This window comes from Aythya marila (genome assembly GCF_965140915.1).
Source record: "Aythya marila genome assembly, chromosome: 17".
In the NCBI taxonomy this organism is placed as follows: Eukaryota; Metazoa; Chordata; class Aves; order Anseriformes; family Anatidae; genus Aythya; species Aythya marila.
This window is the reverse complement of record NC_139058.1, coordinates 4,255,462-4,280,965: the sequence shown is the minus strand read 5'-3', so window position 1 is coordinate 4,280,965 and position 25,504 is coordinate 4,255,462. Positions and strand designations below refer to the sequence as shown.

At 50.8% G+C, this 25,504-nt stretch overlaps 4 protein-coding genes across 6 annotated transcripts in view; 1 reads left to right on the top strand and 3 right to left on the bottom strand.

The window, feature by feature from the left end:
- Positions 1-376: 376 nt before the first annotated feature.
- LRRC74B (leucine rich repeat containing 74B) lies at positions 377-9,103 on the bottom strand (the record flags this gene model as incomplete). Its single annotated transcript, XM_082774411.1, has 8 exons — positions 377-844; positions 1,669-1,764; positions 2,405-2,483; positions 4,053-4,168; positions 4,749-4,858; positions 5,932-6,138; positions 7,126-7,258; positions 8,888-9,103. The coding sequence occupies 8 exons, from the start codon at positions 9,101-9,103 to the stop codon at positions 671-673; spliced, it is 1,131 nt and encodes a 376-aa protein (XP_082630537.1). The 3' UTR covers positions 377-670.
- Positions 9,018-17,912, top strand: P2RX6 (purinergic receptor P2X 6). Its single transcript, XM_082774507.1, has 12 exons — positions 9,018-9,289; positions 9,373-9,523; positions 9,705-9,776; positions 12,095-12,170; positions 12,847-12,940; positions 13,249-13,329; positions 14,298-14,439; positions 14,633-14,742; positions 15,228-15,321; positions 16,116-16,181; positions 16,771-16,848; positions 17,726-17,912. Exons 1-12 carry the CDS (start codon positions 9,165-9,167, stop codon positions 17,801-17,803), a joined length of 1,167 nt encoding a protein of 388 aa, XP_082630633.1. The 5' UTR covers positions 9,018-9,164; the 3' UTR covers positions 17,804-17,912.
- An 881-nt stretch (positions 17,913-18,793) lies between these two features.
- LOC309884932 (transmembrane protein 17B-like) lies at positions 18,794-20,183 on the bottom strand (the record flags this gene model as incomplete). The annotated part of the gene is made up of 4 exons (XM_082774410.1): positions 18,794-19,087; positions 19,212-19,325; positions 19,644-19,747; positions 20,066-20,183. The coding sequence occupies 4 exons, from the start codon at positions 20,181-20,183 to the stop codon at positions 18,794-18,796; spliced, it is 630 nt and encodes a 209-aa protein (XP_082630536.1).
- Positions 20,184-22,980: 2,797 nt separating this feature from the next.
- AIFM3 (AIF family member 3) overlaps positions 22,981-25,504 on the bottom strand; it is a gene marked incomplete at both ends in the record, with an annotated part of 31,028 nt that continues 28,504 nt past the window's right edge. For 2 of the 3 annotated variants that reach the window (XM_082773919.1, XM_082773920.1), the window contains 2 exons: positions 22,981-23,020; positions 24,392-24,496. In XM_082773919.1, coding sequence (XP_082630045.1) covers positions 22,981-23,020; positions 24,392-24,496 — 145 coding nt within the window. Of the gene's footprint in view, positions 23,021-23,597; positions 23,619-24,391; positions 24,497-25,504 lie in introns of all 3 variants that reach the window. The other variant, XM_082773918.1, reaches the window with a different exon arrangement.

Genomic DNA, 25,504 nt, shown 5'->3' with positions numbered 1-25,504 from the left:
GCCACTCCAAACCCAGGAAATAACAATGCCAGTCATGACCTAGGACAGGGTCTTTACCCTGGAGAGGATGGGCTCCTCATAAGGCTAAGGAACTGCAGTAGGAGGCAGCTGAAAATGAATCACCAGTGCATCTAACAGCCAATTCAGCAAAAGCAATCCTGGCCATATAGCAGGAGAACAAGCCTAAGACAGAAAGCATCTGTTCACAGCACATCTCTGAACAGGACTTTACTTGCTACGTAAGCACATCGCGCTCTTGAGCTGTGCAGACCCCACTGCAGTGGGTCATGGATCTAAACAACAGCAGCCACAAGCAGCAGCTGTGGCACGTTGTGTTCTGCCAGCTGCTCCAGACAAACGCCTCTAGATAGAAAGATAGATTGTAAGATGATAAACGTATCTATGCAGAAATGTCTCCATGCAAAGAGGAGCCATGGAGTCTCATCCAGGGAGATGTTCTCGCATGTGCTAGAAGAGGCTCAGAGCTGGACACAGCAGAAATCTTAAAGTAAACAGATACAAAAAGTTCCAAGTGACAGCCATGATGAAGTAGCCAATAATTCCAGATTTTGCTTTCAGCAGTACCCCAGGGCATTCCTGTGTCACAGCTTTGGTTAGTGGTACTGGGATGTTAGGCTGAAGTGCTAAAGCAGTCCCAAAGAGACTCACGTTAAGCCACTGTATTCTGGGAATTACCCACCACTTTCATCTGAGTCTGAAGCTCGACCTTCAACTGACTCTTCCTCTGCAACTTTGTGTTTCCACCATGTCTGAGAAGTAGATTTGGAAAAAGTATTTTCACAGCATCACACAGCTCTGCAAACTCTTTGCTGACAGGTATGTCCTAGAGGGGAAAATCAATGCAGGTAAGCAAGTGCATGTTATGATTTACCATCCCTTAGGAAAAAAAAATTAAATTAAATTAAATTAAATTAAATTAAATTAAAATTAAAATTAAATAAAATTAAAATAAAAATTAAAAAAAAAATGATATTGCAACATATTCTGTACTCTCTCAACCCAAATACAAAATTCTACCACAAGCTTGTGAGATCTGAGACTGTTAGCCAACACCACCACATTATGGATAGGTATGAAGTTTGAGCAGCAGGATCCTGCTCCCCTTCTCTGGCAAGAAGCACAAGAGCTAAGGTGATGATGGAAGCAGCACAGGAATCAAAGAAAGAAATGGGTGCAAGCTCCTCACAGCACTACTGAAAGACAATGAACTAAGGCAGATAAAGGTGGGAAATGCCCTGTCCAACCATAGCTTAGCTTCATGAAAAATAGAACAGAAATGCCTCCGAAACTATTTGCATCATCAGAGTAAACAGAGCTCAGGTTACTCAGGGAACTTCTGAATTCAAAGGCCAGATTCCTCCCACCTTTGTGCTGAGAGGTGAGCCCTGCTTCTGCCACACATTGCTGCTGCCCAGAGCATTGAGTAATGCCCAGTTCGGTGCATTCATGTACCTCATTTTGCTACACACATGCTAAGTGGGGCCTAGGCCCAAATGTGTCCACATTTCCAAGCTGGGGGCCACTCCCAGTCCTCACTAGCCTACAACAATGCCAGAGCTAGAATCCCTCTGGCAGCACTTTGTCATTCACGTGCTGCACGTGCAACCTCTTCCCTCCCCTCCCTCTTCTTTCTGGTGTAACACTTACTGGCAGATCCAGGATCTCCACACCCGTGCCAGGATTTGCCTGGAGAGCTTTGAGGACCCCACAGCAGCCTTCATTCTGCATGGGATTTCTGATCATCTGAAAAGAAACAGCGACAGGATGTATGACATCTCTTCTCCTCCCTAACATGTTTTTCTTTGTCACCATGGAAGCTTCAACTTGTCTCTTCAAGCTGTGCTTGTCACCCTCCCACAGCAGCAGCCAACCCTCAGTCACACATTCAAAGCCTCCTCACGGCCAAAGGGCAAGAGACACGAGCTCCATGTCCCAAAGAGAACAGGCTGCAGAAATGGCTCCTAGTTGAACACAGACACCCCCAGGAGTCCACCCTTGAACAGAATGGTGTTGGAACGCACAGAGGAATGGTAGCCACAGCCATGGTAAGGGCCACCCAGGAGCCCCCACATCAGCACAGCCTTGCTGCTGGTCCAGCTGCAGAGAAAGGGCACAGACGATGCTTGAATGTGGCAGGACAGGCTGTGGTTCACACTGTGGCAAGCTCACAGAAATCTCTGTTCACAGAAAAAACTGCTGGATACGAGCGCTCTGTCTCAATGAGCATACTGCAGGGAAACACGGGAGGAGATGGGCTGGGGCAAGTGGCTCCCTGATTTTGCTGAGGGTTTGCTCTCAGAGGTTTCAAGTCAAGACATGGATGCATCAGTGATACTTAAACACACATAAGAGGCTCGAAGACCTTCCTAGGAAAGTTACTTACATTAAGAGTCTTTAAAGTCTTGTTTTCTTTCAGGCCAACTGCAAATTGCAGAGCTCCTTCCACCGAAATACGATTATTGCTAAAAGCAGATAAAAGGAATGCTTCACACGCTGAGATGATCCAAGTAAATACATGTATTGGGAGGCTGGAACTGGCGAGGAGTTACCAACTCCAGCAGCCTGATAGAGGCATGGCTGCCACAGCTCCATGTCCCCAGGTTCAACAAGTGGTGAGGCTCACCATTTCCAGTAGGCAAATACACAAACATAGAATATAGAATGGCTTGAGTTGGAAGGGACCTTAAAGATCATCTAGTTCCAATCCCCCTGCCATGGGCAGCAATGCCACCCACTAGATCAGGTTGCCCAGGGCCTCCTCCAACCTGGTCTTGAACACCACTTGTACACCACTCATCACTGGCCTCCATTTGGACACAGATCCATTGATCACCGCTCTCTGGGTGCCAACAACTGATCCACTGAACAGTCCATCCATCAAATCCATATCTCCCCAATCTGGAGACCAGGATGTCATGTAGGACTGTGTCAAAGCAATATATGCAAAATATGCAACATATATGTGCATGGCTGGGCACACGGACCAATAGAGACAGAAATTCAATATTCATACTTTGTCCCTCTCTCTTTCAAGGCTTGCTCCTCCCCAAACCATTTGGATCTCTTTGACTGCCTTTGGTTTCTCTCCTAAACAATTTCATCAGTCAGGCCAATTTGCTCATGACTCATTAAATCAGATATTCTTTACTTTCCAGGAGCCTGGAAATGCCCGCTAACCCTATGCTCTCACAAAATGGTCAACTGTCAACCCATCTGCAGGGTTTTATACTCTGCACAGTTCCTCCTGCTCCAGCCTTCCTCTGTCATGTTATTGTCACCCAGAATCATTTCTAATTAGGTTAAATTCTCCATAGGTACACTCCTATAAGCACAAGCTTGCACCACAGCCTTCCTCTTACCATCTTTGTCTCCATTTTTTTTTTTTTTTTTTCCTTCCCTGGGACAACTTCCACCTGTCATATTAATGACTATGAACTTGAGATCTCAGCTTCTTGGCTGCCTGGCTTCCATCGCTGTTTCACAAGCAATCCAGTCCTAAGCATGCCTGCCTACAAGTCATGTGAAAACAGAGGCAGTGGTCCAGTTCCTGCTCCAAGCATATGATTTTTCTCTCATGCTCTTAAGCCTCATTTCTGCAGGTTCTAGCAAGCTGTTTTTTCATAACTGATCAACTGTCTCATCAAGGCCCCTCTACCAGTTACAGCATTCTTTTCTCTGTTGTTATAAACCATGGCAACTTTGATCCCATCCTTTGCCTCTCATACCAATCTCTTAAAGCATCGTCTGGCTTTGGACTGCGAGGCTGATGCAGAACTGGTGCCAAGGAATATGCAACTGGGAGATGGCAGAAGTAACACAGATCAGATCTTATTGCACCACAAGTTTAAGGATAGGAATTGACACTTGGGATGCGACCAGCAGCACTCATATTTTGTGGTGTTCCCACTGCCTTACGCACCTACTGCTCTCTGGGGTAGGAGATACCAATGGCTGCTGCAGGCTTTGCTCACCACATTTGATCTCAGCGCAAAATGGGAGAAAATGTTGAGAGGGACCAGAGTCAGACTCACCTAATGTTGAGCTCTTCCAGTACATTGTTGGTTTTGAGAGCCTCCCCCAAGGCAGCTGCTCCACTGTTGTCAAAACCATTGTAGGAAACATCCAGCACCTTGAGGAATATGTTTGCCTGTAGTTTGACATAATCACACAACTTAAAATCTTAAAATTTCCCTGTTGCTTGATGCAAGCTTGAACAGACTATTTCTGCAGACTACTGTCCCTCCTACTGTCCAAACAGCAGTTGGAGGATTGCTGCACTAGTCCTTGGATGGCATGTGTGATTTGTATTATTAAATTACTTTAATGGCCCCTTTCAGCCTAAGAGACTACAAGAACTGTTTCTTATTTTAATGAGAAATTACTCTTTTTTAGTAGAATAAAACTGTATATTGACTAAAAAAACAATTTCTGTACTGATTTATGAATCAGAAGTGCAATGAAACAATTCAAAACATTCATTACAATAATTTTTACTCTAAAAAGGGAGAGAAATAGAAATAGAGAAATGGAAATGTAATATGTCAATAAACAATGGATAATTTTACTCCCTTAGTTTCAAGGTGTGTATGATCCCAGATCAGAGATGGCCAGTAGACAGACAACAGCATCATACAAACAGCACACGATGAAATTCACACTCATTAAAACAGATAAAGCTTCATGTGAGATTTCAGAATTTAAAAACAGGAGAGAAATCCATTTCCTACCCCCAAGCCTCTGGCCAAAGCAGCTGCCCCTTCACTATGGAAATGGTTCCAGCTGATTTTAAGTTCCTTTAGTCCAATGTTTTCTGCTATTGCCATTCCAAGAACTTCACCTTAAGAAAAATATATGGTGTTGAACAGTTTAAGAATTAAACTAATTAGCTGCTTTGCAAAGCAGGAAGCTTGACTTAGGTTAGGTATATTTCTGCAACTGTCTGTGTTACCTCTGGGCAGGCAATTAGAACTAGAATATATTATTTTCTTTTATACCTTGTTTTCCATAGACACAAAGTAGAAGCTGTCAGGCAAAAAAGTGAATGTGTTCTCTGACTACAGGCTGCAAATGTAGCCTGTGAAGAAAAAATCTAATCACCATGCAACAGCCAGGATCTTCTGCTCATGCTTCAAGAGCTGACTGCTCATTCTCCAGCCTGATGGGACTCTGAAAGCTGAAACCCAGTAACAGGTAGCCTCCCACAGCCTCTCCTGCTTCCTGAGCTCTGGCCTCCAGCCAACGGGTGACACAGAAGTCAGCTCTGTTCTCTAACCACACCCCGAGCTCTGAAACCTGAAGAGACTTTCTCAGTAAATATTCTGCAAGCACCTGATGGAGCAGGAAATAAATGAGGTCAGCAACAAGCACAGAAGAAATGGAAGCCATGGCCATGCCTGAAGACCAGAAGGCAGGAGAGCTGTTTGACTGTAAAGGCAGCAGGAGGTCAGCAGAACGGACAGCAGGAGTGGAGAGAAAAGCAGCCCTTGCAGCCTTCAAGGTAATAATGAGAATGGAAAAAATAAATAAATAAAAATAAAAATAAAAATAAAAAGAACCCAAGTGAAAAGCTGGTGTCTTCCCAGTGACCAGAAGAGATGAGGATTATGGTTGTTTCCTCTCTTGTGAGCCAAAGAAGACATGAAGGATCTTCAAGGGGACTATATCAGGTGAGATGTGTGAGGATACATGATTGTAAAGCAGTAGGTGGAGAGAATATGGTGGGTTTTTCACAAAAAAAAACACAACCAGGTGTGGGGAGGAAGAACATGGATCTGACAGACTGCACGGGATGTGGCATGGGAGAGCAGAAATTCAGTTTCTCCATTTTCAAGCCTGTATCCATCACAGACAGAGTTGGAGGTAACTTCTGTAGCATCCTTCTATATGCAAGGTATGCAGACAGCACTTTACCTGCTTTGTCACCAAACCTGTTGTAACTCAGATCAAGAATTTCCACTTTGCTGTTTGCTGTGATGGCATCTGCTAAATACTTTGCTGCATGGTCATCAAATTCATTTCCTGAGAGCTGGAGGGACACAATTGTATTGTTTTCTAGAAGCATAGCAGAAAGGGCCTTAGCTCCCTCAGTGCCCAGTTTGTTGTCAGATAAATTGACATCTGAGGAAAGAAAAAAAAACATTATCAGATCATTAAATCATACCATAACAGTTGTCAGGAAGGTGCCTGACCTCTATGCTTTAATGGCAGAAGTAGTGTCAGGCTCAGAAAGTAAGAATGATGAAAACTGGTCTAACGCAGTATTTTAATAGGAAAAACAGAACTTCGTTTTTCAATTCACAACCTGTCCCTAAGAAACAGCCCTCATTCAAGTTCCACACATGAACACAGAATGAATTGGAAGTGCAGAGCTGGTGCAGAACCCTCCTCCCTGGCCACGTGTTTAACTGCGAGTGGCTACTTATGAAAGGGGGGAATATTGACCCTGGAAAAGCAGGGACTGAAAACAAGATCTCTAGACACAGCACTGCCCAAATGAGACTTAACTACGAGGAAGCAGTGCTCTGCTTTTGCTCCCAAGTTACTACAGAATTATTAGCCATGAAGGGTCTCTGGGAAGAGCAGATGAGTGCTGCTGCCTGAACAAAGGCTTGAGATTCCATATGGATGTGCTTCTCTTTCACCCGTCCCTACTTAGAAGCTGTCTTCCTAGATGGCAATCCTGCAAATCCTACTTACAAAGCCTTAACCATTACTAACTATAACCTCTGAACGGTCTAAATTTCAGGTGCATGCCTTTGATCCACAACCAAAGCAAAAATTTGCTCTTTCTCCTGATAACTCTTTGCAAGAAGAGCAGGACTGAGCTGACTCCAGGCAGTTAAATCATAACTTCCAGTAACAAAATCATAACTTCACAAAAATAAAGACAGATACAGATCCACAGACACAGACAGAGAAAGGTGAGAAAGCACCACAGTTTTAAACACTCACTGTTCAAACAGCACCCCAATTCCCTTATGTGTTTCACAAAAACAGTCACCAATGTAGTGGGATTGGCTAAATTCACAAACCCAGCACAATTTCCTCCTCTACAGCACAGCAGGAACAGATGCACCAGAGAAGAGCAGGAAGGATAATACAAACCTGAAATGTAGCAGTTTTCTTTCAGCATCTCTGCAATTGCAGCCGCCCCTTCTCCCAGCAGCCAGTTGTCACCCAGGTCTAACTTGATGATAGAGGTATCAGCCACCAAGGAAAGAGCTAAGGCCTTGGCACCCTGCAACAAAAACCTCACAGTGGGTCATTTACGGTTTCACCAGGTTCCCAAAGCTCTGGTGAGCTTTCCTGTTTCAGCTCTGAGCCTGGCAGGGATCAGGGGGATTTCACAAAGCAATCAGCAGGATTCGGAAAAAGATCCCCCTTCCAAAATAATTTAAAAATGGACTGGGAAAGCAAATGCTGAATATGACTTACATTGAAGAGCTTTCATTTATCTTGTCAATTGTGAATTAAGAAAATCATAAAAATCAGGAAAAATGCTTCTACTGACAATATTCATGACGTAGAGGAAAACACCATAGCCTGTGTGCCTTTCTGGACATCACTTCTACCTGGCAGCCTGTGTGCACAGCCAATATGAGCACCCTCTCTGTTTATTGCAGGCTTCTCTGACTCCTGACCTCCACATGTAAGAAGCTTGGGTGCAGCCAATATCAAGGGAAAATTTTCATTTCAAAAAAATCCCTAGAATTAAACAGAAGTGTTGCAATGATCTTGTGATTACTCAAGTTACGTTCTCCAGCCCTGGGTATCAGACACAGGAAATGAACTAGACGGAGGCTCAGAACTGTTGCAGTTGAAATAAACTTACCAGAGCAAATGGATTTATCAAAAATTACTAGGAAAGGCCGTGCCCTTTTTGTGGTCCAAATGACCAAAATGCCGTGCACACTGAAAGCAGCTTTCCTCGGTAGAAGTAGCCAACAAGAACTAACGTGCACAGTTAAAAATGATTGCAATTTCTTGTTTTGAGGCACTGGAACAGGTTGCCCAGAGAAGCTGTGGATGTCCCATCCCTGGAAGTGTTCAAGGCCAGGCTGGATGGGGCTTTGAGGTATCCCTGCCCATGGAAGTGGGGTTGGAACTCAATGACCTGTAAGGTCCCTTCCAACCCAAAGCATTCAAGGATTCTTTAAAATGCTGGGGTTCAAGTTATAAAATGCAGGATAAAGTTCTCGATCCCAAGGGAAGCATGCCAAAGCGATGTTTGCACATCTCACCCTCCAGGTCCCGGGAAGGAGATGCTTTCCTGCTCTGAGCCCCACCACTGCCACTGCTCCCCAAAGCCAGGTGCCAAACGGGAACGGGGGATAATGAGGAAAGGGGAGATAACAGGGGAAGGGGGATAACAGGGGAAGGGGAGATAATGGGAAGAGGTAATGGGAAGGGGGAATAACAGGAAGGGAGTACAACGGGGGAAGGGGAATAATGGGGAGGGAGGATAATGGGAAGGGGGAATAAAGGGAAGAGATAATGGGAAGGGGTGATAATGGGAAGGGGGATAAGGGAAAGGGGGGATAAGGGAAAAGGGGGATAAGGGAAAGGGGGGATAATGGGGGAAGTGGGATAACGGGAAGGGGAATAACGGGAAGGGGGGTTAACAGGAAGGGGGAATAACGGGGGAAGGGGAATAACGGGAAGGGGGGAATAAAGGGAAGAGATAAAGGGAAGGAGGGATAAGGGAAAGGGGGGATAACAGGGGAAGGGCGGATAACGGGGGAAGGGCGGATAACAGGGGAAGGGGGTTAATGGGAGGAGATAACGGATGGGGTATCGGGAAGGGGGTATAACGGGGCAGAGGACAGAAGGCACAGACCACCCCCGGCCCACTGCAGGCTCCCCTCACCCGTGGGCCCAGCCCCCGGTGCCGCAGGGGGATGGCGGTGCCCGGCGGCCGCCGCAGGAGGCAGGAGGCCGGGCTGACACCGCAGGCCCGGCACGCCGCCAAGTACGAGCTCCCCCCAGCCGCTCGGGGGGCTGCCAGAGGGCCGGGAGGACAGAGAGAGGCTCGGAGAGCTTCACCGGGAGCCTCAGAGGTGCCCGAGGGCTCCTCCGCCGCCATCTCGTGAGCCACTGCGGGGCTCCGCGTTGCTGCTGCTGCTTCTGCTGCTGGTGGTGCTGCCATGGCGGCGGCGCTGTGCTGTGGGTTGCTGGACTACAAGACAGAGAAATTCGCCCTGACGCGGAACCGGCGGGTTGGGCTGCTGCACCGCCTGCTGCAGCTCGCCGTCTTGGGCTACCTGCTCGGGTAAGGGCAAGCGGCTCCTTCCCCGCAGTGGCCGGGTTGGGGTGCGGGGATGGGCTCACTGCACCGCACCGTCCCGTCCCCAGGTGGGTGCTGTTGGTGCGGAGGGGCTACCAGGACACGGATGCAGCCCCTCACGTCTCAGTCATCACCAAGATGAAGGGGGTCTCGGTCACACGGAGCAAGGACGCAAGCAGCCGGCTCTGGGATGCGGTCGATTATGCGAGTCCTCCTCAGGTAGGCACCGATCCCGGTCCCGGTCCCGATCCCTGTGGGTCCAGGGTGAGCACTGCGAGGCTGTAGTAAGGGCCCCGTGAAGGGAGCAGCTCCGCAGCCAGCAAGGATTGCGAGCTCCGAAGCTTCCTGGAAAACCATCACGGTGTCAATGCGGCGCTGAAGGTGTCTTCTTGCCTCCTAGGGGGAAAACGTGCTTTTTCTGGTCACCAACTTCATTGCCACAGCCAAGCAAGCCCAAGGCACCTGCCCCGAGGTAAATGAGCCGTGCTGTCGGGTAGCCTAGGCCTGCGATGTGTACAAGGGACAAACGCAGCTGGTTTCCTGCGTTCTAGTTGCTCCAAATTTTGCGTGCTTGTTTGTGCTCACTCGCCTCCCTGCATGAACCAAGGCACGTAACTGAGCAGTCCAGCCAGGACCACTTGAGACCAGAAGGACGAGGGACACGGGCTGTTGGGTCCTCCGCAGCTGTCTGGGCTTCCTGAAGGTTGGTGACGCTGCATTGCCTCATCCTTATTCCATATGTCCTAGCATCAGCACCATCATCACACCAGCCCCAGCTAATACTTTTCTATTACCTGTGTACCTCCTGCAGTCACGTATGTCCTTGACTTGTTCACTTGCCATGAAGATTTGCTTCTCTTACCTCTGTTCTGCTGTTTTCTGTGATACTTTTGAACACACACTCCATGGACACCTCTGTTTCCTTTTTAATACCCTACTGCAGTGCTAGTATCTATTCATCATAGTGTCCTGCTCTTAGGAGGAATGGAACACAAGGGCTAGGTGGTTTCCCAATCAGCAGTCACTCAGTGGTATATATTTAGTGAGAGAAATCTTCCCAGTAAGGCTGGATTCAGGCCAGCCAACTGTCCCAGGCTGGACCCTGTTTGGTAGACAGGAGCAAATGTTCTTTAAGCTAAGCCATTGCTGTCCCCTTGTGCCAGAGCCAAGCACTGTTTGTCCTAATGCTCCTCTTGGCTTTTGCTGTGGGCTTCTGTGCAGCTCCCAGCTCGAGGATTCCTAAAGCACTGATAGCTGCAGGGATGTCCTCAGAGGAAAATGTATGCCATAGAGTGTTTCAGAGCTTTGGCGTGTGTGGTCACTGGCATTTCTGGATGCTTATTTTTCCAGTCTGCCAGCCAGGTAGACAGCAGAGCATTTAATCCTGTTGTTGATTTTCTGGATGCCTGTGAGAGCCTTCACCCTGTGTTGCTCTCTCTCCAGTAGCTTCTCAGTCCTGGTTTTCAGGCTGTGGCTGAAATGTCTGTTTGGAAAGCTTTGAAAATATAGCAGTGGCAGCTTTTGAGAATATTCAGATCCTCCTGCAAAGTTTAATTACCAAAGTACTCCTTGCTGGCAGATCAGGGAGCAGGTGCAGCTGGATGCAGGGCAAATTAATACAAAGGTGTGTTCTGATTGACTGATAAGCATTTGGCAACGTGTGCATTACTGGGTGATTTTGTTCTTGGCACTACCCAAGTTGCAAAACAAAAGGGAACTTATGCTGAAGTCATAGCCAGCACCCTCACACAGATGAGGTTTTTTTAGCAGGTGATGTCTGTGCTGAGCTCAGTGGCATGTCTCCTAGGGAGAGCATTCCATACTGATCTCCAGTGGTTTGAGTGACTTAAAACCCTCTGCTTCTCTTTACAAGGAGCTCTGAAGGTTAATGAAGGTAACCAAAATAGCCTTAGAGCTACAAGGCATTAGTCAGCCTTGCCCAGGTGCATGCTCTGAGGCTAAAGGAACATTTCACATAGATTGTGGTGTTTAGCACATCTAGTTGTGCTCAGCTCTTACAGCACCAGGTGCTTGTGAGTGTCACGTTGTCCCAGGTAATGGAGGACCGTGCCCTCAGGGTGAGATGGTTGTTGGATTTTGGGGTGAAGCCTTATCCCTGGTTGTTCACATCTTATGCTACTGGTGGTTTGCTCTCCAAGATTTGCTTTGCTTCCTGGCCCTGGTGTGTGGCTGTACAGCTGTTGAGAATCAGCAGTTGGGAATCAGCAGTTGCTTCTGATAAAGATTAAGAGTAAAGTAATTCTGTACCCAAGAATATTTATTTTTTATTTAACCTTTCAGCTCTGAAGTTTCAACAGTTTATGCACAGCAGGTCTCAGATGCTCAGATGTTTTGAGTAGGGGTGAAGCTTTCAATCTCTGCTGTAAAGCTTCTTACGCTGTATTTGAGGACTCTTCATCCCATCCCTGGGGGAACTGTGATGGTGCTTTACAAAATACTCTAGGTTCTGCCCAAAAAAAGGTCCTCCCAAACCTGACTGTGCTTGTTCCCAGTGCTAGCCAAGAGGTCTGAGCTAGCACCCAAGGCTTCCCTTGCTGCCAAGGCAGAAGCGCTGAGCACCCCAGACAGGCAGAAAGGATTGCCCTTTGGAGATGCCTCCCTCCTCAATCTGCAGGCTGCCCAGTGTGCTGTTTTGGAAATGGTGCATGTCTCTTGTAAGTGTTGGGAACATGCACAGAGGAGCAACTGCACAGAAATGTGGGTAAGTGGCTGCGTGGCCTTAACTGGCTGCGCAGCAGAGTAACAGCACTTCTGTTCTGTCTCTCTCAGAGCCCCTCTGTGCTAGATGGGATGTGCACAGAAGATGTGGACTGTCCCGTGGGAAACCCAGTGGTTCATGGCAATGGTACTGGGTGTTTTGCTAAAAATAATAGTAATAATTTCGAAGTTTTAATACCTCATGCTCGTTAAACAGATTCACAGAGGTGCCTAACTGCACAAGTTCAGTGCTTTTGTAAGTGTGCACTGAAGGTCTTTCCAACCATTTATTCTTGATAAAACCTGATACTGCCAGGAGAACAGGTGGTTCTGGCAAAAGCTGCTGTCAGCAGCAAATATAGAGTTGCTTTGTTTTTGATGTTGGCTGCTGGAATTGAAAACAATGTGCTTTGTGTTCAGCAGGTTTTCCTTTCATAATAAAACCTGGATTTTATTTCATGCTGATTAATATTAGAAAGCCATGTGAGTTCACCTAAAAAAGGGATATTTCACCTTTAGGTTGGTTGACAGAGCTTTGTGTGCCGGATTACCCCCTGCAATTTGTTTCCCTCCAGGGAGTAGGTGGCTTCAGCAGCTGCCTGGCAGGAAAGGCACTGCTGGACAGGCACCGAGTCAGCAGCAGCACCCAGTTTCTTTGTCTTTGTAAAACAGCCACCTGGCCTTGAAGGGAGAGTTTCACAGCAAAGCTTTTGGATGGGGGAAAACACTGAAGATGATGCCAGGGTCATCTTTGTGGTTCAGGAGCTGCAGAGGAAACGTTTCATTAAGAGAGTGGTAAATGATGCACATTGTCTCATTTCTAGGGATAAAAACTGGAAAATGTGTGATGTTCAACGCAACCCATTCCACCTGTGAGATCTATGGCTGGTGCCCCGTGGAGAACAACACCCTGCCCAGGTACAGTACAGGGTCAGAGGGCAGCAGGTGGCAAGAGCAGTCTCTGAAGAGCAGTGCTTTGGTTGCTGCCCTTCGTGGTCTGCATAATGGGTATCCTGATCCTACCTGCCCAGAGGTAGCCAAGCTGTGGGTGGTCTTTGACCGTGGTATTGACTTACTGGTCATTTAAGCCCAGAGGACTTCACACAAGAACAATTGTCCATAGTAGCCCAAGCCCTGGGATCATGGAAGAAACTGTAGAGCAAGGGGAATGGGGACATGTCTTGGCCACCATGCAAAAACTGAGTTCATTGGTGGTTGTTTTCCAGGAAACCTCTTCTGGCTGAGGCTGAGAATTTTACTCTTTTTATAAAAAACACCGTCAACTTCACCAAATTTAACTTCTCCAAGTAAGTATGATGCCCTTCAGCAGGGACTGTGTTTGCAGCATGGTCCAAGCTCTGTGCTGAGCTTGTCTGCCCAGAGGCCGAGCAGGCAAGATGTACCAAGAGGCCGTGGTGCCATCAGGGACAGGCCAAGTGGCTTGGGCAGTCAAGGTTCAGGATGATGTGTTCAGGAGAATGCTGGCTGCTTTGGCTGCATATGTTTTTGCATATGTAAGAGCCATGGGATGGGGAGCCCCAGAGGGATTACTGACCTGTCTAGAGCACTGCAAGCAGAGCAGGAGAAGGCCAGTCATTCCCAAGGCCTCATTTTGCCTCATGTTTTTGCATTAGTCCCTGCAAGCGCATGTATTGCTGAGGGAGTCATTAGAGCTGTGATTTACCAGTCATCTAAATATGAGACCTTAGCCTGTCTTAAGCATAGCCTGAGGCAGTGTTGTCTGCCTCCCTCATCTTATAAGCAGGTACAGTGTTTTTCACCCTCTATAGCAGCACGCTTCCTTGACTGCCTGCTTGAGTGCACAGCTCCCCTTATTGGTGGGAGAGGGGGGCTGGTGCCCGCAGGGGATGTTGTACAGGCAGAGAGGAGAGAGAGAAGGGATGAAAATGCAGCCCCAGTGCTGCCTTACTCTGGCAAGAAAAATGGTTTGGGTAGCTGAACTGCTTCTGCTGTCACTCTAAGAGCTAGAGCTGGCTCATTACATCTCACAGGGTGCCTGACACCATGGGAGCAAGGTGCCAGGAAAAGAGAGAAGCATGAAGGCAGAGGTGGGGAGGGGGAGCTGGGAGAGGAAGGAGCCTAGGCTTGACAAGGGGCGATGACTGTGTGACCCTGAAGCAGGAGCATTTCCCCCATGCATCACTCTTCGGAGACACTGGGACCTATGGAAGGGTGTCCTCAGTCTCACAGCAGAGCACCATGGCCTCCCACACCCTGCTGTACCAGTGACAGCTCTCTCCCTCTCCTGTTTCAGGGGCAATACTTTGCAAACCAATGACCCCACCTATTTCAAGAGCTGCACGTACGATCCATTTTTCAACCCTTCCTGTCCCGTGTTCCGTATCGGCGACGTGGTAGAGGCAGCTGGGGAGACCTTTGGGGATCTCGCACTGCTGGTATGTGCTTTTCCTCTTAAAACATGGAAGAAAACTGCAAATTTCCCAAGGGTGTGGGTAAGGGAGGGGCTGGACTGACCCTTGAAATGTGAACGGAAAGGCCTGAACTCTCTGTGATCTGTGAAAACCTTAACAGCAGAGAACTCAGCAAATCTCTGATTGCTGGAATAAAATGTGTGTTGGTGTGCTGCAGGGAGGAAGCATCAGCATTCGCATAGAGTGGAACTGTGACCTGGATCAGCCCACTGCCCGGTGCCAGCCGCAGTACTCCTTCATCCTTGTGGACAGGAGGTACAATTTCAGGTGAGAGTGCCAGGACAGTGGCCACATGGGTGCCCAGGATGAGCACACTGCAAAATCACTCAAGATCTTGGTTTTCCTGAAAAGAGCAGCAGGGCTAATGGGAGCTGGTAACCCAGCTTAGTGTCTGTCAGGTGCGGAGTGCCATGGCATTTTTGGGACCTCATAACTGAGCTCTGCTTGGAGACACACAAGCCATGACCTGGCTGAAGGCAGGGACGTGTGGCTGGCTGTGGTTGCTCTGGGAGCTGCTTGCAGCGCCGTGCTCCTCAGCTGGGTGGTGAGCAGGTGCCTGCTGCCAAAGCCAAGCTTGGGAGTTGTGGCAGCACATGCATCACCCACAGCCCTGTCTGCTGGAGGAGACGAGGTGTGTGCAGGCACTTAGTGTCCACGGGAATCATGTGGTGCTGGCAGGAGTCCTCCTCCCTCACCTTGCCTGTGCAGAATGGTGGTGGTTTCCTGAGCTTTGTCCAATGTGTCTCCCACAGAACGGCCTCTTACTACTGGGACTCCCAGCGGCGGCCCTACCGGAGCCTGATGAAACTCTACGGCATCCGCTTTGACATCTCCGTGCATGGCCAGGTACCATATTGCTGGAAGACCCTGCACGCACAGAGCTGCCTTGCTTTTCACCAGCAGCGACTGCTTGCTCTGCTCACTGCTGCTCCCTCCTGCCACTGAGCCCTATTGTCATCTTTTGGTGGTGTTTCTCCTCACCCTGGTGAGTTCTTTACCTCTTTCCAGAGTTTTATTTCCCTCTGGGTTGATCGGTGGAGGATAGCAGGAAAAAAAAAAAGGTCTCTCCCATGTGAAGAGCAACTTTTCTCTAGAGGAGAGACAAGCATAGACTGTAGGGAAGGGTGCACCATTTCTGGGTGGGGAGACCGGGTCAGGGAAAGTGTGGAGCAGGAGAAAATAACCAGGAGAGACACAGGTACCCAAATAATATATATATATATATATATATATTTTTTTTTTTTTTCCCAGAGGTGTCAGACCCATTTGAGCAGAGAGAGACGCATCGCATCAGGGATGTTTGCTGTTCTGTAGGGTGTAGTTCCGTGTGTAGCAGTCTTGCAGCAAGACAAAGGCTCCCCCTGTGCCTGTAGGAGTTAGGTGGGTCACAGTTAGGTGGGTCACTCTGCTGCCATTGAATCATGAGCTGCCTCAGTTGCTTCTTTCACAGCCCGGTAGGTTTTGAATAACATCCATAGCAGCCAGTCTCCTACAGTTGGGCACGGAGCAATGATCCTAGCTTCCTCCAGCACCTCCCCTTTCGCAGGACAGCAGGCTTTAAGCACGCCGCTTGGCTTTTCTCACAGCCCTCTCACTATTCTCTGCCCACTCTTTCTCTTTTACCCCCTCTTTCTTGTCAGGCTGGGAAGTTCGGCATAATTCCTGCTGCCGTGAGTTTTGGCACTGGCATTGCATTCTTCGGAGCCGTGAGTGCTAAATATGCTCTTTTCCTCTGATCCATAGGCTAGGATTTGCTACTCATCTGCTGTTTCCCCTGCCTGCCTGCAGTGCCAAGCTTCCCTACTAAAGGGAGCTGGTGTCTGGCTCCAGCATGGATGTTGCCACTGCAGTCCCTTCTAGAGCTGTCTGGCACATGCTGTCATGGCCCTTCCCCTTTGGCAGAGTAACGGGGAGCCTGGGCTCTCCCTCTGCCCTCCCCTTTCATCCCAGACACAGTATCCCAAAAGACCACTTGTCCTGTCCCTTATGTGGCTGTGACCATGGCTCTACACTCTGCCAGCCCTGATCCTTCACTGGTGCATCACAGCCCAGGTGACTGGACCTGACCTCGTGCATCTGCTGGCAGCAGGTTGGGCTGGAGAGGTCCTTGCTGCACTGCCTGGGAAGCTGGGCAGCAGAAAGCTTACACATTGCCCCTCTGCTGCCAGACTGGGAGAGCCTGGCAAGCATGGAGTGGCAGCAAGCCAGGCTTGTATGGGTGCCATGGGCAGAGGGTCTGGCGCTCTTGCACGATGATCCACTGCTGACTGCTCTACTGCATGTGTTCTCCTCTAGGCCACAGTGGTCTGTGACCTGGTTCTGCTCTATCTGGATACAAAGGCTGACTTCTACTGGAAGGAGAAGTTCGAGGAGGTAAGAACAGGCTGCAGTGCCACTTCAGAGAACTGAAATGAGAGTGAATTTTGGGAGCTGATTGAATTATTTTCTGCCCTTTGGCAGTTTGCAAAATCTGGGAAAGCCCAGGTGGAGCATTTCTCAATCTCTCTTCCCTCCAGCTCTTGGAACTTGGTGGCTAGTCTGAACTGCACTTGGCACAGGTTTAACTCTTACAAGATTAAAGACAACAGATAACTGAGAGGGAACAGGGGGACCCAGCTGGTGCCCAAACTGCAGGGACACCCGTCAGACAACAAGGAATCCACAAGGACACAGCCAGGAGCCTGGGCTTCCCTGAGTCTCCTACACAGGAAAATTTTAAATTGTTCTTTACCTTGGAATTCTCATCCAGCTCCACATTTATTCACCCTCTTCAGAACTGAATCTGGCCAAACTGTGTGTGAAAAAGGGCAGATCCAGCGTGCTGGAGCTATGTCAGTGTCGATGCTGCAGTTCAGCATCAGATTTTCTTGTTGTGCGTGGTGTTTGGCTTGGCACTGCCCAGGTGAATCCCAGAGTCACAGAAGTATGGACCAGGAGGCCCATTCAGAGTTCTCTCATCCAAACTCCCCATCAGAGCAGATCTGCTGCCAGCCCTAGCACAGGTCATCTGTGGCTTTATCTGGCCAAGTGTTGCAAGTCTCCAAGGATCCTCCAGGTCCTTGGTAAACTGTCCTAGGGCTGCACCATCCTACCAAGGAAAAAAGTTTTGTGCAATTCCAGTCTGAATCTCAAGTTACAGGTTGGGTTAGAGTCTCAAGGAATGGATCTGTTTGCCTGGGACTGAGCAGAGCAGGACCACCTGCCTAGGCTGCCCACTTGTACGTAGAACATGCCCCTGTTCATTTTGCAGGCAAAACCCCCCAAAGGTAAGACAGAGGCAGCAGCTGACCCACAGTGGGCTGACCAAGATATCAGGAATGCTCAGTGATGATCACTCTTCAGTCTGGAGTGACCTCCAGGTAGATGTGATGGGGGCACAGCTGCAAGCCCAGTGGATGTGACCTACTGCTGGCCTGAATGCACATGGCTGGGGCTGCGGTCTGCCCTTCCTGGAGAAATGCTTGTATCAGCAGGAGCCCTTGGCACACAGAGCGTGTGTGGAGAGCCCTCACTTGGGTGTCCCCTTGGCACAATGCACAGCCGTGAACCTCCCAGGGCCGACAGGCATCAGCCAAGCGCAGCCATGCCATTGAGCTGCTGTGGGAGCTGGAGCTTGCTGGGCAGTGGCTGGTCCATGCTCAACACAAGAGGCTTAAAGTACTTTGCGCTTCTTCCCTTCCCGGATGGCCCTTGGATTTCCCAAGGAAAAATGGGGATGCAACGGAATAAAGCTGTTAGGAAAGCGAGAGTTGGCTCTGCTCTGTCTTTAGCCCACAGGGTGGCTGTGACGGTTTTGTGGCAGTGCTCTGTCCCTTGGACCCCTGTGTCCTTGCCTGGAAAAAATAAAAGGGCAGTGCACCAGAGTCCTGGAAGCACTGGGCTGCCCACCCTATCTACTCCTGTCCTGCTCGCTGGGTAGCGTGTCACAGTGCTGGATGTCTCCATCCTGCCACTTGCCCAAATGAGCAGTGGCCATACTGACCCCTCAACGAGGCTCCTGGGCTCTGCCTCTGCTGACTGCCCTCTGTGCTTTCCCTGATGTGTGCGCACAGCTTCAGCGTGGTTTCGGCTGGGCAGAAATACCTGTAACCGAGGTTACAGGTACACCCCAGTACCAAGCACCCGGTCTGCCCCATGGCCACACGTGGCCCCAGCCCAGCAAAGGGCCACGGAGGGCTTGGGGCAGGGCAGGGACAGGCTGGATCAATGCCCATGCCCGTGGGGTGCTCAGGGAACCCCACAAACCCCAGAGCTGTCTGGCTCAGAAAGTCCACAGAGGCGCAGCAGGGGGGTGAGCGCTGTTTAATGCTCCTCGTCCTCAGAGGAACTGACTCCAGGGTGGGACAGGTCCCACATCATCACCCTTGATCAGGCTCCTGCCCCGTCCGCCGCTCGTGAACTGCTGCAGGTAGAACTGTGCCGCCAGCTGCGTGGTCATCACCCTCAGCGCCAGGAAGGAGGCCACGACCTCGGAGATGAGGAAGGCCAGGAAAAGGCTGTGCACAGCCATCTCCAGCGGCAGCCAGATGATGTGGTCATCCGTCAGCAGGAACAGCAGCAGGGGGAGCTGGATCAGGAAGGATAGGAGGAGGAACCCAGCGAGCTCGGGCACCTGTGTGGGCAGAGGCTGCTGAGGGGGGGACGTGGATGCCCTTGATGGGGTGGGTCCCCCCTCTGTTGGGAACCACGGCTCTAGGATAACCCTGCCAGAAACTCCCAGGACTCGGCACCCTTACCTTCTCCTGCAGGTTCCCGATGTAGCCCAGGTAGAGCCGGGTACCTTCAGTCAGCGTGAGGATGAGGAAGGCAGCGAGCAGGAGGAGCTGGTAGTAGCGAGGCAGCAGGCTGTACTGTAACGGGGGCACAGCCTCGTCCCAGCCAGCTCTGTGCCCAATGCCTCACACCCCACACTCTGCCAGCCCCAACCGTGCTGGTGCCCCAGCCTTGCCTGCTCTGCCCTCCCAGTTTAACTTTCCCTGCTTGGAAAGTTAAGTGGTTGCTCTCATGATTTCCATCTTCTTGGAAGGTGTGGGACAGGGCATTTTTATCCACGTGTGGGGACCCATTAGTTGTGTGTGACAACCAGCATCCCACCTCCATTTACCATGTCTCCTACACATTAAACTTGTCCTGTGAGCTCCCCCCCTCACCTGCCCACCGGACAGTACCTTCAGCTGCAGCATCATCCCCTCGCCCAAGCACCAGAAGGGGAAGTAGCAGGCGTTGAAGTAGAGCATCATCTGCAGGGGGAGGCTGGCCAGCACCTCATGGGCTAGGTAGGGCAAGGCAGGGCTGGGCAGGGCTGGGCAAGGCCCCCAGCACCCCCCCAAGCCCAGCCTTGCTTGCTGTGGGGCTGCACCAGCTCTGCAGGAGCTTTGGCTGCCTTGGCCCCCACCATCACCTGCAGCAAGAGCCACTTCTTGCAGCAAATGCCCGGAGTTTGCTCCAGCTCGTTGCTGGCTGGGCACTGGGACCCTTTGCTGCCAGCAGCGTTGACAAAATGAGTGTCTGCAGTGCTGAAGCAGCAGCTAAAACCTCCAGCCCAGCTAAAACCTCCAGCCCCACTCTGCTGAGCCCCCCCCAGGGGTACCTGGGCGGTAGATGCGGGCAGTGCCACTGTCCCGTGTCTTGTTATTGATGAAAAGGGAGCTGCTGAATGCTGTCAAGCCCCACCGCAGGTTGAGGGGCAGTGGTGTTTGTGCAGCCATGGCCAGCAGCTGAGCCCCGCTCCACCAGGATTAGCAGGAGGGTGGATAATGAGATGACAAGTCAGGGTAATGCACGAGGCCACCCGGCCATTGGCTCCCACGGCATGAGCTGGGGGGGAAGACAGGCTGCAGCAAGGAGGAGGGACGTGCCCCTTCTCCATCTTCACAAGGAAACACGTCACTGGCTGGGGAAGGGCATTTATTGCCATGGTGAGAGCTCCCGGTCACCCACACAGGAGCCCAAGGGTACAGAGCATTTCCCTTCCGTAGCTGCTTGCAGGGGCAGCAGCAGGCGGTGCCCATCCCTCCACCACCGTGACAGGGACGTGACCTCCCCATGCACCCCGCACAGCGCTCTGCTCTTCGGCACCCTCTCCCAGCTGCATTGTATCAGCATCATTATTGCTTAAAATTTCCCTGACAGACGAGGATGCCCATGAAAGATGAGGATGTGCCCCATACCGTGAAACCCTTCCCTGCAGAAGGGCTGTCACAGCTGGGGCCGCTCCTTGCCAGCACCCACCCATGTTTCCAGTGGATCACCAGCTCCGTGGTGGTGAAGATGACATTGATAAAATCGCGTCTCCAAGCTCCCAGACTCATTTTACCCTTCACTGGGATGGGCTGTCCCTGTCACAGTGGGGCTCTCGCAGGTCTCCGCACCGCCGTGGCTCAGGGCTCCTGGGAAGGGCGGCGTGTGCCAAGGGGGTGGCTGAGCCAAAGCAGGATGGCAGAGGAAAGGGATGGTGTGCTGCGGCCTTTGTGGTTGGGCCTACACAACAGGAAGCAGCTCTACTCATGATCTTCAGCCTCCAACCCGTCCCAGGAGGTACCTTAGACAGAGCCTCTGCTGACGCCGACAGTGCTTGTCCAAGCTACTGCAAATATTGAGACTATTGAGAAAGTGGTCGTTAAGGGACAGGCACTGGCAAGGAACATGAGAAACCAAATAAAAAGAGGATTCTTCTGTTTGCTAAAGCCAAAATGAAGCTGTGGAGCTCATTGTCACAGGCTGCCAAGAAGAAAGGGGTGAGCAAAACGTGATTAGACCAGTGCATGACTCGGTCATGCTGATCAAGGGCTCAGTCCTTGGTCCTGGGCACCTGTGATGGGCTAGTGCTGACTAGATAATCTTTAAAGTCCCTTCCAACTCAAACCACTCTGTGGTAACACCCCAGCATGGCTCCCACGATCCCACTCAGGACAGCTCCTTGCATGTTCTTACAGTACCATTGGGAAAAAATAAAAAAATGAAAAAAATCCTTCACTAAATGGACTTCACAGGCAATCAGACAAGGTATGGAAAAAATACATGCTATTAAGTGTTGGTCTGTTGCTAGATAAGGATGGTGAACTAAGGGAGGATGATGGATGAGAAGAAATACCCACAAGGTCCTTTTGGTCTATTTGGCCATACCTGGACAGGACATCTGGAGATGCTACTGGTGAGGACACACACTCCACTGTCTTGGGGAGGGTGCTAGCCACAACCTGTAACACTGCACATCAGAACCACTTCAGAAAAGCAGAAGGGCCCCCAGGGATGTGCACCATACCCAAAGGGTGTTGCTACAGCCTTCTCGGGAAGCTGTACAAAGGAGCAAAGAGAGGCATGAACGCCAAGACATCAAGAAGCAATGCTCATCCCAGCAACCAGCTTGTAATGCAAGCAAAGGCCAGGGCAGAGATCACAGGATGAAGGCTGAGGCCATGGTTAACAGCTGGGAAACAAACTCACAAGAAGCTGTGATTTTTTTTTTTAACCAAGGCTTAGGGTATAAATGAACTAAAAATAAGCCTATTGTCCAGTGCTGTGTCATAATAGGAAGATTCAGAAGGTTCTTGGATGTACGAGAAGGGAATGTGCTGGGCCTAACACAAAGCTCCCCCAGGACAGAGCACTGGAAGCTCTCCGTGGGGAATCTCCCCCCCAGCTCTGCTTGGCTGACACACACGGGGCTCTAGACTGGCCAGGCCCACTCCTGAGCTAGAGATGAGGCCCCTCTGCCAGCAAGAGGGGTAAAACACAGCTGCAGAGCACTGACACGGAGAGCTGAGATGAGAAAGGTGGCTTCGTCACCACCTGACGAAGAACAGAGGACAACCAGAACACAAACAGGGGCTTTCAGAACGCGAGGGAAACCTGAGGCCATCCGCATGCTAAATCTCCCTGGCCACCCAGGGTGCTCCTGAGGGCTAGGGACTGGCTGCAAGCAGAGGAGAACCACGGGTCAGTGCTGCAGCCATGCAGTGTGCAGAGAGGGTGCGGGTACTGGCCTCCACAGGGATGCGCTGAGCCAGGAGGAAAGAGGATTTGGGGAGGGGAAAGGTGCTGGAGAGCATGTATGGGCCACGGAGAGCAATGAAAGGCACTCATGCTATTAACAGGGACAACAGACGCGCTCAGGGCTCTCATTGTGCTCCTTGACGAGCGTAGACGCAGCTCCCACTGGCTCCCCTGACACCAGTGTCTGCAGTTCACAGCAGCTCCTTGCCAGCCGTGTGGTGCCCACGCTGGCTGCTGGTGCCTCGCCTGCTATCCCCAGGATCTGTTTCCTGACTTCCCAGTGTGAATTTCAGCTGCGGACCCCCCAGGCCCGCTGGCTGGTGGGGCAAAGGAGCTGGCGTTTTGCACACACAGGAGCTACCTGGGAAGGTGACTGCTGGGTGAAAGAGGCCAGGTTCCTCCAAGTCCCAAAGGAAAATGATTCAGGTGCAGTGTTTGAGGTGCTCCACAGAGCTGCAGCTCTCTTCTTGAGGTGAGCGCAGCATCAGGAGGACGCAGCCACATCTGGTGTTAGGAGCCTTTCCCTGTTAGCCAGGACATATCGCCAGTTCTAGCAGAGACAGAAACAAGCAGCACTGTGAGATTTTGCCCGGCAAGCATAAATGAAGCTATTCAGCATGCTTCCCAAGCTGCTGGCCACACAGGTCGGGTGCTGCTCTGCCGCAGCACTACGCTGCACCCAGGCCAGGCAGCACCCTTCCCTCTGCCCTCGCCCCATCCCATGCAAAACTGAATTCAAACAGTTATTGTTTTAAAAGTTATTTTTTTTAACAAGCCCTTGTGGCATCCAGGTGAAAATTCATGGAAAACCACTGAATGACAGACATCCTCAGGGGCTGGGAGAACTCAACCAAATGGCAGGCATTCCATCCTGGCAGGTTTGGGCACCAGGGCTCTGCAGAGGGCATAAAGCAGCCTGGCACAGGGTTTTCCCAGCATGGCTCCTGCCAGCTCCACCACCCAACACATCATCATTGCCCGCAGAGAGTCTGGGTTGCAAAAGAAGCACATGGTCATAGTCAGCATCTCCATGCAGGAATTGGAGATGTGGCCCAAGCAGGGGGCTGAACGACCCTTCTGTGAGTCTTATACCCCCATGTGGACTCGAGACCCAAAACTGAACGTACTTGCCATGACGGACAAACAGCCTAAAAGGTGCGAATGCAGTAGGAGACAGAGAGAGAAAAAAAACATCTAGGGTTAGGTGGTTCTGCTTGCTCTGTGCTCACCGAGTCGCCACGGTTCGCCCCAGCACAGGGGCCAGCAGCTCTCCCCACCTGCCACCCACAAGAAATGGCCTCCTTCCCAGTCCCTTCCAGTTCCAAACTTGGTGGTCAGCAACCACTGCCTGATTCCCAGACACCAAGCACAACTCCCCCCCAGAACATGCACGCTGGAAGCTGGGCAGACCCTTGATATGCTCCCAGTATAAGCTGGGAGCAAGCTCAGGGCAAGCTTCCCTGAGCCGTGAGGTTTCCAGGCTGAGGGCTGCAATACTTGCACACGGGTGGTACCCCCAGCCTTTCCTCTGCAGGTGCCCCCAAGTGCCCAGGGGTGCCCTTGGCATCAGGCAGTGCTGCCCTGGTGGCAACAAGTGCCAGGCATGCCAGCCTCTCAGGCCAGCCTTTTGTCTCTGGCCCAGGGGGAAACAATCCCATCAAGTCTCTGCAAGGATATGGATCCTGATCCTGGTGTTCAAGATAAATCCCCTGTGTGCAGGACGCAGTCTAGGAGGAGGCCAGGAGGCAGCACACGGAGTGAAGGAATGAGTGAGGTGAGCAGGGAGATGTGAGCAGTGTACAGGATGGGAAAGAGCTGCCTGGTGCTGGTGGTGTCCTGGCTGGGGATGCTCAGCCTTGCCCTGCACCATGAGGGTAAGCTCAGCCCCAGCACCACTGATTCCTGCCGTGCACCTACTTACTCCACATCACGCTTTCGGATGGTCCTGCCGGCAGCCAGGACTTCAGCCACCTTGGAGACAATGGGATCGTAGTTCATGCTGGCCACAGCCACCACCTCGTCACTCCTAGGGCCAGGCAGAGCAGAGCAGTTAGAACAGCCCATGGTGGCCACATCTCCGTCACCCACAAAGCAATATGCTGGAGAGAAGCGGGAAGCAAAGAAAAATACCCTCTGCTCCAGGGCTAGGACGTGTCCCAAGGTGTGAGCACTGCAGGGATTGTGATGTGGGACAAGAACAGGAGAGGACGTGGAGCAGGTGCTCGAGGCTGGCCCCACTGGTCTCACGTGCTGGCCTGGCAAGCAGCACCAGGGTGCCTAGAGCTGTCCCCGTCCCACTGCCCAGGAGTGGGACCCCAGACACCTAAGGGAGGTGGGATGGAGACAGCTCTGGGCACCCTGGCACCTGGGAGAAACACCAGAAAAGGTGGATGTGGTGGATAAAAAGTTGCAAGGATGCCCAGTGGTCACTGTCAACCACACAGCTTTGCTGCCCTGTGCTGAGGGAGCAGAGGGGATGTTAGCAGGGACTTCCCAGTGGCACACTTGGCTGTGCTGCTCCACATCACTTCCTGATCTACTCCTTGGAACAAGAGCACCCACCTCAGAGCTTGCTCCACAGGCAGAAACAACTGCATCTAGGCTCAGGTTCTGAGCAGAGCAGGGCTCCTCACCAGACACCTAATGAAGCACCAGGACAGCTGGGTGGCCAACTCCACATCCAGCAGCACATCCCAGTCTGGCTGACCTGATGGTCAGGATCCCATTGCTGGTGGCACAACACAGGATCAAAGGCTGAATGTGAAATGAATGAAGCAGAAGGAAGGAAGATGTAAAACTGCTGGAGAAGATTTGGATAAAGATGAGAAGGTACGGGATAAATGAGAGGGGCACCTCTGCTTTGACATCTGCAAAGTTCAGCCTGAGCATAAATCTGAGCATAAGTCTGGCTCAGGAGATGACTCATAAATAGGTAACCAAACAAACAATTCAATGACTAGAGAAGGTGCATAAGATATTAAATACTGGTGATGTTGTTGAATAAGCTGAGGAGTGGAAGCACCCAACAAATCAA

Coding starts and splice junctions, on each gene's coding strand:
- P2RX6 (XM_082774507.1), top strand. CDS start 9,165: ATGGCGGCGGCGCTGTGCTGTGGGTTGCTGGACTACAAGACAGAGAAA. Junction 16,182..16,770: donor GCATTGCATTCTTCGGAGCC/GTGAGTGCTAAA, acceptor GTTCTCCTCTAG/GCCACAGTGGTCTGTGACCT. Junction 16,849..17,725: donor GGAAGGAGAAGTTCGAGGAG/GTAAGAACAGGC, acceptor TTCATTTTGCAG/GCAAAACCCCCCAAAGGTAA.